This window comes from Myotis lucifugus, unplaced genomic scaffold, assembly GCF_000147115.1.
Source record: "Myotis lucifugus unplaced genomic scaffold, Myoluc2.0 scaffold_274, whole genome shotgun sequence".
Taxonomy (NCBI): domain Eukaryota; kingdom Metazoa; phylum Chordata; class Mammalia; order Chiroptera; family Vespertilionidae; genus Myotis; species Myotis lucifugus.
In genome coordinates this window covers 843,624-857,206 of record NW_005871322.1, presented here as the reverse complement: position 1 = coordinate 857,206, position 13,583 = coordinate 843,624, and the positions used below count along the sequence as shown (strand labels likewise).

The window sequence follows — 13,583 nt, the reverse complement described above, 5'->3', positions numbered from 1 at the left end:
CTGGGTGCCTGCTCCCCTGACCGAGGATAGACCAAGCGCCCCGTCCAGATCAAGCCCTGTTTACAGCCACCCACATGTCTGAGAAGCATGTGGTCACTTTTGTGCCCCTCCAGAATGAGAACCCCTAGTAGCAGCGTGAGCCTCTTGTCCCCTCTGTGGGTCACCCCCAGAACCATGGCCCAGGGGAAACTGTGTGTGTGTGTCCTTGGGGCCTGGGGGAAGCAGCTGTGCGTCCCTCTCCCTCAGCCCTGCCCCTCTGAACAATAAACTGCCCTAAGCCCCGTGTCCGCTCTCTCCTTTGGGGCTCCCAGCTCCTCTTGGGTTCACCCTTACTGAGCCCACCCCCGCCTGCCTAAGCCTTCTGCCTCCCTCAGTCGCTAGCAGTGGCAGTCCCAGGCTGGCCAGATTCCTCAGGATGGGGGTGCCACTGGGGGAGAGCCCCCAGGCCTCCCTGTTGGCTTCATTGAGCTCCCCCATTCCCCAGGCCAAGGTTATCACCCCCATTTCACTAGGAGGAAACCCAAACCTCTGGATAAATGATCTGTCCGGGTCAGTGAAGAGAGAAGGTGAGAACCAGAGTCTGTACCCGGAGCCTCGTCCCCCATGCTGAGCCCCAGAGGTTCCCCAGGCAGTTCCCAGTATGTCACACAGCCTGTCACCCCTCCAAACACAGGTCTCCCCCATTCTAGGAGAAATAGACATTTATTTAAAAATGGCAATCAGGCAAGTAGAATGTGCAGCCTCCCTGGGGCTTGGGGTGGGTGGTCAGGGCCCTAATTCTTGAGCCAGTCAAGAAACAGTTGGGATTTACCCTTTGAATCGCAGCACTGAGGCCTCGTGCTGAGAAATAACCTGAGGGGGTCCCCAACCTACCCTGTCACTTCGTTTGCAGAGGCACTGACTACGGGAACCTGTCAAAGGCTACAGCTACATCTTGCACTGAACTCCCCGTCCAGCTGGGTTCTCCAAGCTGCAGGGCGAGCCGTGTGCTCCCCGTTTGGGCTCATGAAGCAGTAGAGAGGCCCAGAGGTTCACTGGGAAGCGTTAGCCTCACCAGGCCTGACCTGGGCAGTGGGTGGGCTAGGGCCCTTGAGGCCAGGCTCTAGGACAGACTAGGTCACAACGCCCAGGGGAGGCCCCAGGGCTCATGGGACATCCTCTGCTGGAATAGCCGAGACCAGAGATGCACACTGCTCACTGGGCCACTGTGGGGGAAGGGCCTGGGCTTGGGTCTGGGTCTTGGGCAGCATCCTGGGTGGGCGTGGAGCCAGGCTTGCCAGGCCGCAGTGCACTTGGCAGACAGGGGCTGATGAAGAAGGCTTGCAGGAAGCGGCGCCGCAGGCCCTCGGGCAGGTAGTAGTGGATGAAGTACATGAGGCCCACACCGCGGCCCGGGTAATAGCGGCTTGGCGGATGAGCTGCCAGCAGTGCATCGATGATGGCATCTACAACCGGGCTGAGGTCGGGCAGTGCCAGGCTCAGCGAGTGCAGGAACTGCCCGTGTGCGTGCTCGATGTAGTCCTCTCCATAGGCCTGCAGCAGCTCTTGGGGCAGGCTGGTCAGCAGCAGCCGTTTGCGCCGCTCCCAGTTGCTCACGTTTTTCACTGACTCTGGAGAAAAAGTAATAAAATCAGCCAGGGGTCAGCTAGGGAAGCCAACTCACCAGTGACCCACTTCCTGCCAAAGCCACGCCCATTCCAACCAGTCCCTGGCCCCACAGTCACCCCTCTTCCAGCCCCAGACTGTGACCTGCCCCCCAACCCTGACCCTCACCTGTCTTGAAGCAGCCAGGTTGGATGACGCTGACCTTGACCCCCCAGGGCAGAAGTTCACAGTTGAACGTGTCCATGAGCAGCACCACAGCCGCTTTGGAAGTCCCATAGGCCCCCAAGCATGGATATGGCATGTCTCCTGGGGATGGATTGGGGGGGGAGCTCAGCCTGGGCTGGTGACTCCCACATCCCGCCCCACGGAGGGGCTCCTTTTTCGCTGCAGCGTGGGAATGCACTCACCTGCCGGGCTGCCCAGGGTCACAATACGGCCCCTGGAACGGCGCAAAAGTGGCAAGAGGCCCTTGGTGAGCTGCAGTGTGCCAAAGAAGTTCACCTCCATGCAGCTGCGGAATGTGGCCAAGGGAGCCAGCTCCGCATCGGCCACTATATCATTGAAGCCTGCGTTGTTGACCAGGCCCCACAAGCCTGAGGGCATGGAGCAGGGAGGGAAATGATGGGTCAGCCCAGCAGCAAAACCTACAATCCCTGCCCCTTCACATCCACCCTGCCACACTTCTCCGGGAGCCGCCCACTGACCTGTGCTGGTGGTATGGGCCTTGGTGAACTCCAGTACACGGCTGATGTCGCCCGGCTTGGGTCAGGTCCATCTGCAGCAGCTTTAGGTGAGGGGAACAGCAGGCACGCAGCTCTAGGGCGCCGGGGCTATTCAAGTCCAACACAGTGGCCAGCACCCTGAAGCCCATGGCATCTAGCTTCTTGGCCGCCTCCTTGCCAAAACCAGAGTCACAGCCTGGCCAGGGCAGGGTAGCCAGTGAACTCCCACTGTGGCCTAGTCCAGCTTGAGACAACCCCAGGATCACCAGGGACCAGATGGGATCCAGGCCTGACACCCAACCCACCAGCAGTCAGCAGCCCTCCCTCCTCTCTTAGGCCCAACTCTGGCAGGCTTTGCCCCCTGGCTGAGCACTTGAGCATCAACCCTTTCACAGCTGTCATCTCCCTGACTCCCCATAGCAACCCCATCGATCATGGCTTATGAGCCCCACTTTACAGAGGAGGAAACTGAGACCTAGTCTTGCTAAGTTGCTTCCCAAAGTCACTCAGCCAGCACAGTAAGGTGGGGACTCTATCCCAGGTCTGAGACCCAGTCGCAGTCATGTCCTTCTGCCTGCTTGATACCAAGTTTCTGCTCAAATGGTCAGTGTTACTGCACAGCCTCCCTTTCTTTCTGGCTGCCCTTGCCCAGGCTTCTTCCTACCTGGACACTGAAGCAGCCGCCTCTTTAGTCCTGTCCCATCTTAATTCCTAAGCAGCCGTAAAGATCTTTCCAAAAATGACAATATAACTCTGCTGAGAAAACCTTCCCAAGGCTCCCACAGGGAGTGGGATGAAGCCCAAGCCCTCTGCTCCCATCCTCCAGGCTCTGCCCAACCTGCCTTCCCAACCTCAACACCCCCTCCTGTTCCAGGCAAGCGGGAGGCCCATCCCCAACTCACCCCTGACCCCCACCCTTGGAATTTCAATCAGTGGCAACAGTGAAGCATTCTCAGCTCCAGACCACTTGCCCCCAGGACGGACAATGATGGATGGAGAGGAGAACAGACCTGCATTTTAATCCCTTCCCAAACCCACCAAGTGTGACCTGAGGTCAGTTACCACTCTTGGAGACATAACTTCCTGTCTTTGGTATGTAGAGAGAAACCACCAGGCAGAGACAGCGTGGGGGTCCGATAAGCCCCTGCTTCCTTGATTGTTCCCATTCCGATCCAGGTTCCTCACTGGCCTTCCCCCTGAGCAGAAGCTGCAAAGCTGCTCTGCTTTCCTGTTTCAGGACAGCTCTGCACCCCCTCCCTGCCACGAGGCAGACAACACAGCTGGGCAGGGGGCCTTGAGCTGGGCTTTGTGTGGCTGGGGGCCTGCCAGCCAGTCCAGGCTGGGGCGGGGGGAGGGAGGGTCCTTCCTGGGCAAGTCGAGCTGGGCAGGGGAATGAGCATGTGTGTGTCCATTTGCCTAAGTAACACCCTCACCCCAACCCCACCCCAGAGCAGACAGTTCTTCACAAGAAAACTGGGCCTCCCAGCACAGTTAATGACACCTTGCACCTCATCTTACTCACCTGCACACACATACCTGTACGTACCTCCAACCTACCTGCAGTGAACTGTGAGCAACACATTGGCTCACTCCCATGAGACCCTGCCACCCATCTGTGCACAGATATGCACTCAAGGTACCCAGCCACTCAGCCCAAACCTGACCCCAGGGCTGAGCTGCTCAGTAGCTCTGGCCAGTGGTTGGGGGGGGGGGGGCGGGGTAGGTGGCAGCTCTGGCAGGTGGGGCAGGACCTGGTCCCCTACTGATCTCACAGGTGATGAAGGGCCTCCAGAGTTTGGGGCACTGGGAGACTTGGAGCCTCTGATCTGATGTTTAGATGGGTTGGGATGGACAGACCTCTTCCCTCCCCCATTGTGGGGCTTTGCAACCAGAGAGGCGGGGAGCCCAAGTCACAGAAGGCATCCCTCCTCACACCTGCCACTCAGACTCAAGGCTACTGGTAGAAGCAAGCAAAGCCTGAGGTGAGATCTCAGGAAAGACCTAGTACTTGCCAATGGCCTGGGTCCTGTTGAGAAAGCTCAAAAATTAGAAGGCAGGAGGGGAGCTGGCCGGTCTCTGGGGGCAGATCACAATCTAGTCCCTCCTTCATCCAGGGCGGTCTGTCATCTTTCTTCCTCGAACCCTGGAAGTAGGACCCCCCGAGTCTTTACACTGCACCCTGAACTCAGGTCTCCCCTGTCCAGCCCCAGCCCTGCTCTCTCTCCACTCTCTTTGCTTGAAGCCCGAAGTCCTCATGCCACCCTCACCCCGTCTCGGCACAGTCTGGATTCTTGCTCAGCATTCAAGGCCCCACCACATCCCAGCAGCCAAACTGATTCTGGATTGTCCCCTATCCAGACCATGCTCATTCCTGCCTTAAGCCTTTGTTCCACACCCTTTGTCTCACACAAAACACCTCCATACTCCGCCTATCTCCACCCATCCTCTGAGGCCCAGCTCAAGGATGGCCTCCTCTGAGAAGTTCTCGGAGCTCCATCTGATCATGCAGGGCCCCCTACTGGACTGAGATCTCAGAGAAGCCAGTCTGGTGGCTGAACCCCCGACCCAAGTCCAATGTAAAGGCAGAGCCCTGAGCATCTGTCCAAAGCCATGGGAGTGGGGGAGAGAGTAGGCTGCCCTCCCCCCATACAACAGAGCCAGTGCCCCCTGGCCTTTCTCCCCCTCCTCACTTCCGGCCGGGCCTCAGCCCCCCTTTCCCTTCCCTCGATCTGGTGACAGATTTATTCCCTGTTCCAGACAAAGGGAGCTCAGCCAGGCAGCCAGAGGCACCTGAGCCCAACTCTCTAAGGCCTCGTTCCTGGGCACAAAGGACCAGGAGGAATGGGGGTTGGGGTGCAGACTAGACTCTCTCTCAGGAGTTTGAGGGTGCTCAGCTGGACCTGAGAGATGCCTGAATGCCCAGCTGTTTCTCATGATGACCTCAGGCTTTTCTGGATTCCAAGGGCACCGGCCAAGTGAGTGGTGAGGGTCCCAACTGCCCACCTAAGAGCCTTTCTCTGGCCCCGGGGAAGAGATGAGGCATCCCACGTGGGGTGTTAGGCAGCGTTCAAGGGACGACCATCCACTTAAGCCCCTTAGAGATTGCTCTCTTGGGGAGGGGCCAAGCACAAACCCCAAACTCCAGGAGACTCTCTCAGCCATCAGTTCCCCAGCGCACCTGCCCACTCCCCGCCTCATTTTCGCTCCAACACTCCCGCAGCTGCAGGTAGTTAACCAAGACTTGAGGCGGTGCTTTGCTTCCTACTTGGTTCGCTCCCTGCACCCAGGGGAAGGGGACTCTCCTACTCCTGCGCTGGGTGCCCTCCTTGCCTTGGCGTGCCCACGGGAGTCCTCTGGGAGTCCGGTCCCGCCCTACAGCCTGGAATCCCCACGCTCCGCGCCCCGCGCACTCACCGGTGATGAGCACCGCGCGAGTGGCCACGGGCAGGCGTGGCGGGCGCGCCAGGCAGGACAATGCGATCCAGCCGGCAGCGGCCAGCACGGCGAGTGCAGCCAGCGGGGGCAGCAGGCGCTGGCACAGCCAGTCGAGCGCGGCCAACAGCGCCAGCGCCGCCAACAGCGGGCGGCCCAGACGCAGGTCGGCGCGCAGTAGCTGCAGCAGCGCTCGGGCAGCTACGAGCAGCCAGGCACCGCCCGACGGCCAAGGCCAACGCTCCATGGCTGCTGGCTGGGCTGGGCGGGCCGGGCCGGTGGCTGAGCTGGGGGTCGGGGGTAGAACTCGGGGCCGGGGCTAGGAGCGGCGGAGTGCCAGCCAGAAAACGGGACCGGAGACCGGAGGGAGTACTCGCCTAACTTGGTTCGCCCTCCGGGCCGAGCATATAAAGAGCCCTGGGGCGGGGAGAAGGCGGGGCGGGGCGGGGGGCGGGCCATCTCCCATCGCTCCTGGCACCCCGCGCCGGGGCAGGTGCCCCGCCTCCGCCCCGCCCCCGCAGCCAGAACTGCTTTCGAAGAAGCCGGAACAAAGTTCCAAAGTTGCTGCTGGGGAAGGAGACGCCTCGACGCGGGCCGTGTCCGGGAGCCCCAGGGGTCCGCACCCGCTCCCGCCTGCGCCCCACACACGCTCCCCGGCCTCGGAGCCGCCGCTCCCAGGCGAACACAGCTCACACTTGCTTGGGACACCTGAGGACACGCACAACCTCCCTTCCGAGCGCCCAACACGCCGCCGCCGGGGCCGGATCACCACGGGGAACCCGCCCGCTCTGCCCGGCCGCCGCCGCTGCCGCCGCCGCACTCCCGCAGGGCCATCGCACACGCCCTGACGCGCACTCACACCGAAGCTGTTTGGGGCCACAAAACCGGCTTGGGGCGGGGACTGGGGGAAGCAGGATAATCACCCGGTTCTTGGAAGTCCTTGCTCTGCCTTCCCCTCCCAGCCCTGGGGATGCACCATCTCCTCCTCCTCCTGCCACAAGTTCACATGTGCGGGGTTGCTGGGGGGACAGAGCGGGGAGAAGATGGGAGTCATAGGGAGCGACGAGGCCTCCCATTAGCTCCAGCCCACCCTCCTGCCCCAGGGACTCCAAGAGCCAGGCCAGTGGGGACACCTGGGGAGTCAGTGAGGGCAGCCTCCAGGACAGGGTGTTGCCTGCCGTTCCCATGACTCCCCAGGGGATAAAATCAGTGATGTGAGTGTGGGTGCATTTCCCTTCCTGTGTGTATGAAGGCTTGTGTTTGTGTGTGGCCTGGCGGCCCCCCACCCTGCCCACCCCCGTGTCTGGCACCTTGTGTTTGGCATTCATGCCAGGGCTCTGCCAGGCATTAGGAGTTGGTGCCAGTACCTGGCTGCCAGGCCCTGTGCTGAAGGCAGTAGGCGCAGCCCATGGCAGAGGGGCTCTCTCTGGGCTTCCTGTGGGCTTCCGGGCTTGCCCAGTGTCTCATCCATGCCCACACTAGGTCCTGGAAGGTCGTGGACCCCTCTGAGCTCTGTCGCCCATTCTATATTTTAGGTGCCCAGGTTGTGCCAAGATATGCCTCCTCAAAAGCCTTTTCTGCCACCCAGGCGTGACCCCTGGTGGGCCAGGGGGATCTCAGTGAGGGGCTGGGAGCCAGACCCACCTAAGGGGACAGGCTTTGGGTGAGGATCCATTTCCTGCCCAGAGCAGTGCAGTGCCCCCCCTATTTCTCCTATAAGTACAGATGACAGATCGGCCCTGGCCCTGTGAGGCAGGACTTGCTTGGAGAGGGTGTGGTGCCGGACCTTGGGTGCATGACCTTGTGTGCCTGTATTTATATACACTCAAGTTCATGGGCTCCATGGCTTGTCTATGCACATATGGACCGTCTCTCCCTGTGCCGACGCTGTGTCTGTGAGGACATTTGTATATATTGATGTGTTTCCAGTAACTCTTTCTTCCTTGGTCTAGGTCATCCTTTGGAAACTCAGGGAAACATCCCCCCACCCCCCAAAACCTGCTGACTCCTGTTACCCTGAATCTATGGCCCAGACCCAGAGGTAGGCACAGCACCCTTGGCGTGGCTCCCTGATCTGAGCTGTACACCTGGACTGGTGGGACACCCCGCCTCCACACACACACACACATCCCAGTTCTAGTCACCCTACTGAGCCTGGCTGCAGTCTCTTCAGCTTTAGTCCATAAAGGCTTCCCTTTAGGGTTGGAGAGAGGGAATGGAGGAGAGGGTGAGGTGGATCCCAGGCAACCTTCAAGGTCAAGGCCACATAATTAGTACCAGCATTGCCAAAAGCAGGAGTTGACAAGTAGGGAGGTAGAAGTGGGAAAGCAAGATGAACAGAGACTAAGAAACAGGATCCTACACTGTCCTGGGAAGGAAGCATGAAAGATCCTGACTCATTGGGAAGCCTGGAATGGGGCAAAGGACCTGCTGAGAGCGGGTGTGGGGAATTGTCTTTCACTGTAAAGTAGAAATTGGCTAGGACTAGGACAGGGAGGGGGTGTTTCTGGCTCAGCTTCTGGGACACTGCCCCCTTGGACAGAACTTTTAATCTTGTGTGGCTTGGGTCTTGTGGGGACTAGATGATCTGCCACATGTGAAAATTATATATATATAATTTTCAGGATTTATGCTTCAGCCCCCTGTGACCTCCTCGGGGGTAAACTGACCCCTTACCCCTCATCAGGTGGAGATGTTCTAGAAGTAGAATGAAGGTGGTTTGGGCAGTCATGGCTGGGAGTGGCTGGCCCAGCCCTGTCTGAGAACTGGTGCCAGGTTGTGCCTGCCCAGGGGCAGAGAACCAGCCTCTGCCAGACCCAGGAGTCTGGGTTGGCAGGGGCCTCCAGGGAAGAGAAGGGAAGGGGGCAGGAGCCCCAGCAGATAAGGCAGGGCCTGGCAGGGGCAAAGGAATGAAGGGCAACCAGAAGGAGAAGAGCCCCCGAGCCACTCCACCCCTCAGCCCTCAGCCCATAGCCTCCCTTCGTTCTTAGTCCTGCCCCCCACCCTCACCCTTGGTCAGAAACCTGGTGAGCCAAACACTTAGCATGCCCAGGGCTCTGGAGGGCCACAGAGTGGGTGGGGGGCCAGGGCTGGCTCCGGTTGGCTCCAGCTGAATCCAGCAGCTCACTGGCACCATCTGCTGGCCTTGGGGGGAGGGCGTGGCTCTGAAGGGGATAAAGTGAAGGCTGCTGGATTTGAGGATGGGGAACCAAAGTGCTGAGTATGGGGTGCCAGGTGGCAGTCTTCAAGAGCTCAGGCTCTGTCTCCTGATTGCACAGCAGGGTTTCTGAAGTTAAACACTCTTCCTCCCTCTGTGGCCAGCTTGGAGGAGGCAGCAGAGTCCCGGGAAGGCCCTGCCCTGCACTCTGCTCACCCCTGGCACCCCATCACCCTTCCCTCCTGGCATAATGCAGAGGGCCCCAATGGCCAGTCTCTCCCCCTGGTTCTGAATCCCATCCTCAAAGACAGCACTCTTTCACTGAGTTCCTTCTGTGTGTTAGGCCCTGTGCTGGGCACCGTGGATATAAGTGCTAACCACTGGCCCCTTCCCCACAGCAGCACACTCGGGCTCTGGCCTCTCCCACTGGTAACCAACTACAATAAAGAATGTCTTGCCCTAGCCGGCTTGGCTCAGGGGATAAAGCATCAGCCTGCGGACCGGAAGGGTCCCGGGTTCGATTCCGGCCAAGGGCACATGCCTGGGTTGCGGGCTTGATCCTCAGTGCGGGGCAAGCAGGAGGCAGCCGATCAATGATTCTCTCTCATCATTGATGTTTCTATCTCTCTCTCCTCCCTTTCTCTCTGAAATCAATAAAGAAATATATTTTTAAAAAAGAATTTCTTTCATCCTGGCCAGTTTTGCTCGGTGGTTAGACAGGTTCCATTCCTGGTCAAGGGCATGTACCTAGGTTGCAGGCTAGATCCCCTGCCCAGGTCAGGGTGCATGTGGGAGGCAACAATCGGTGTGTCTCTCTCCCATCAATGTTTCTCTCTCTCTCTCTCTCTCTCTCTCTCTCTCTCTCTCTCTCTCTCCCACCCACCCAGCCCCCACACCCTTCATTCTGCACTCTCTAAAAAACAATGGACGGGTGAGAATTAAAAAAAAAAAAGAACTTCTTTCACCTCAATCCTCTACCCCTTTCCGCACGCATTGTTCTCACACACACCCCGCCCCCATTCTCAGCCGCGTTTCTCTAAAATCGCTGCAATCACCATCCCCACTCTCCCCTCCCCGTCTAGCTCGGAGCCAGCTTCCCCTCCTGACCTCACCAAAGGTCACCAGTGAATGCCATTTTAGTCCCCACATACCCTGGACACATCTCTGCTTTCAGTTAACTTGGCTTCCTTGAAGCCTCTGCCCTGTGGCAGTCCTCATGCCCCAGCCCCTTTCTCCCTTGGGCGCCCCCCTACCCCTCTGACTCCCCTTCTGGAGCTTCTCTTTCTTTGGGTGAACCTCTGGCTGTGGGGACCCCTCCCTCAGCATGAGCTCATCTTCCCACTCACATGCTGGTGACTCCCACACTCCTTTCCAGCCAAGGCCTCCTCACTCTTGACTCCGGGCCCAAAGTCCAGCTGCCCCGAGAGGCCTCCCTTGGATACCCATAGGCCCCTCACGCTCAGCAGGCCCGAGATGGTCTCATCATCTTCCCTAGTTCTGACAGTCCCCCACCCCCGCCCCCATTACCCTTCCTCTGCATTCCCTGCACTGGCCTCCAAACCTCTTGCTCTGTCCCAGCCCTTGCTTGGGTGCAAAGCCTCATGCTAGCCCTCTGTAGTAGGCAGCATTATTACAATTTTACTTTCAACGAATCTGAGGCTTCCTGCGGCTAAGAAAATTGCTCAAGGTCTCAAGCTCAGGTGCACTTGAGTTTGAATCTTGGACCAGCAGCAAGATTCAAATTCAGGTGTCAGTGCAGGGCCATGTTTACAGGGCCTCCTGGACTTCACAATGAGGGAGAGAACTGGTGATGGTCTTGAGCAAATGAGATCCCTGTTCCAGTTGGCCGGGGAATGGATCTGGGGGCAGGGGAAGAGTGGAGGCTGGGAGTCCTGTTGCTGCATGCCGGCCAGGGGACAGAAGCAAGGTCTATTTTGGACAAACCGGGCCCGAGGTGCTTGCAGACCTGGAGGGTCCTGCCCAGAGGTAGCTGGAAGCGTGTGGTTCCTAGCACATCACTCACATGGCCTGGGACTCCTCGTGTCCTGGGCATGAACTGAACCCTCTCCCCATTTTCCGAGGTAGCCCATCCAGGCTGTGCACCTGGAAACCAGGCCCTTCAGTTACCGGGGAGAGGGGAAAGTGAGACGCAGGAGCATCACTCGTGTTTTCAAACTGTGTGGTACGCTCCTCTGAATTTCTATTTTGCCTCCAGAATTGGAGGCAGGTGTTTGGGTGTTAGGGCCCTCAAGTTGGAAAGCACAAAGATAAAGTGTCCCAAAGGGTTTTCTGGACCAGCCCCAGGGAAAGGCAAGCCTCGGCTGGGAACATTTGCAGGGAGAGTTCGGCTGACTCACCGGCCTTCTTGGATCTTGCCGTGTGGCTTTGAGCTATTCATAATCCTCTGTTATATTTACTGTGTTTGCTGTATGCCAGTCCTTGTGTCCAGCTCGCTCGTACTTTATTTACTTATGCTCTTCTCACATCATCACTAGGAAGCAGGTACTAGCACATCACTCACATGGCCTGGGAGCCTGGGAGATAGCTGACTCACCTCCTCGTGCCCTGGGCATGAACTGAACACCCTCCACGTTTTCCAAGGCTCCCCCTCTGGGCTGCGCACCTGGAAATCCCCTTCCTATAAAGAAGAAAACAAATTCAGAGAGGTTAAACGGCATGCCCCGCGTCACACAGCCCCCCAGACACTACGTTCCTAACCACAGGCAGCGCTACCCCCCGGCCTTCCGCCTCGGAGGTTGGCATGGTGCAGTAGGCAATACCCAGGCAAAAGCCCATCAACCTTTTAAAATTTGCTTCTGGATTAGAAACATGTCTCCCAACAGTAGAATTAAGGCAAGTGGTTCAAACTAATTCCAAAACGTGCTTCCTTACAGCTTCTATCACCCCCAATCCAGGCCTTTTCTTGGCAGAACAACTGCAAAAGATACAAAAATTAGTTGCTGTTGGCTGACTGGTTTAATTTATTTGCATATACATAACTCAGCCCCACCCCTGGTGGCTAATACCAGGCGCGGGGAAGCTGTGGCTGTTTTCTGATTGCTGGTGGGGAGGCCTGTGTGTGTTGTTTTTTTAAATAAACTGAAACCAGATGGAAGGGGTTTTTGTTCACAGCCTGGCCTAAAATGTTCTCCCGCAAATTCCTTGAAAAGCCAGCCACCTATGAGTGGTGCCTATTCTCCTTGGAGGTCCCTCGATACTGAGATGTAATAGTGAGCAGGGCTGGGGTTTCTAACGTGAAAACAAAAGGAGAGAAAGAAGCTTCTAGGCCCAGGGGCTCTCGGGAACAGGGTCATCTCCTGATTTGGGTCCTGGGCTGTGGCTTGAGTCAGAATCACCTGGACCAACCACTTGGTGAAAAAATGTGGATTCCAGACCCCCCACATACACAACCATTTGCAGCACTAACTACCGGCAGGAGCCTCCAACTCTCAGAACGGGTTGATTTTTGAGTCAGTGGAAGGGGTTACTCCCACCACCCCCTGAAATGGGCCAGTGGTTCAAGGTGGTTATCGAAATATTTTTAACTGCCAGCCAGGTCGAGGGCTTTGTAATGTCCCTCGAACACCTCGTTAAGAGGTTCCTTGTTCAGAGAGATGAAGCAAGTGTGCCCACGGGTCAGGGCGCCAGGGGCTTCGCCTTTTTCTTTGGAACGTGAATGGGGCATTGTCGTGGTGAAAGTCTGACCCAGTCCCCAGGCAGGGGAGAGCCTTTCTCTTCCAGCTCCGACCTTCATCCCCAGCTCAGAGCACTGTGCTTTTGGATTCCGAGCCTTTTCAGATAATTGCGTCAGGTTACATAAGGTTTCGGCGCTAGGAACAAAGAAAATTCCACAGGGAGCAGGCCTGAGAAGTTCCCGCATATAATTTGCTTTAAAGTATTCGAGGAAAAATGCAGGTGTCCCAGCCCCGTGCATTTTTGAGATAAAGTAGGAACAGCCAACAGCTTTGATGCAGGTACCCTTTCCCCATAGAAATGAGCACGCGGTGGAAATACCCCTCCCGCAGGAGCACGTGCGGGGCCGGGTGGAGGTCGTTTGCAAAAAGGGCAGGTTTGACCTCACGGGCCCAGGATACCTTTTTCCACCCTTGCTGCATCTCAGGTGACACATGTGGTAAATATAAGCCTTCGGTTGTCCAAGAAACATAAAATAAAAAACTGAATTACTGGCAGCCAAGCCTTCAAGTCTTTGGTCCCTAGGACTCCGCAGACACATTTTCCATATGCCATGATTTTTTTGTTTTGTTTTGTTTGTTTGCCTCCAAGGGATGGCCCTGTGGCAGCTCTGTTGCATAAGGTGCTGTTTCCAAACACCTTGTTCCCAACTGGAGATACAGAATAGGTTTTATCTAGATCCCAGAGAGTTCTGGAGGGGTGACATGGTGTTCCCAACGGCACTGGTTATAGTCAACAGTGGGAAAGCTGCCAGAGCCTTCCCACCAAGGAAGCTGGGAGAATATTCTAAACACTGAGCGGCAGTTCTTTCTTACAGCACAGAGCGGTCATAAAAACCACTTAACAAGGAAAAATTAATGGGAGGAAAATGTCTTGAAAGTAGCAAATGAAAAACAACTTTACGAGGGACATGGAAAAAATAGATTTACTACCAAGGGATGGCAATATAGGAAAGTCATTTTACACCAAAAATA

The 13,583-nt window shown here is 57.1% G+C and overlaps 1 protein-coding gene across 1 annotated transcript; it reads right to left on the bottom strand.

Annotated features, from left to right (window-relative positions):
• Window positions 1-683: 683 nt before the first annotated feature.
• Window positions 684-6,077, bottom strand: HSD11B2 (hydroxysteroid 11-beta dehydrogenase 2). Its single transcript, XM_006099408.3, is given in 6 exon segments — window positions 684-1,610; window positions 1,774-1,911; window positions 2,013-2,198; window positions 2,310-2,367; window positions 2,369-2,523; window positions 5,742-6,077. Coding segments are annotated over 6 exon segments (1,218 nt in total). The 5' UTR covers window positions 6,007-6,077; the 3' UTR covers window positions 684-1,194.
• Window positions 6,078-13,583: the final 7,506 nt, after the last annotated feature.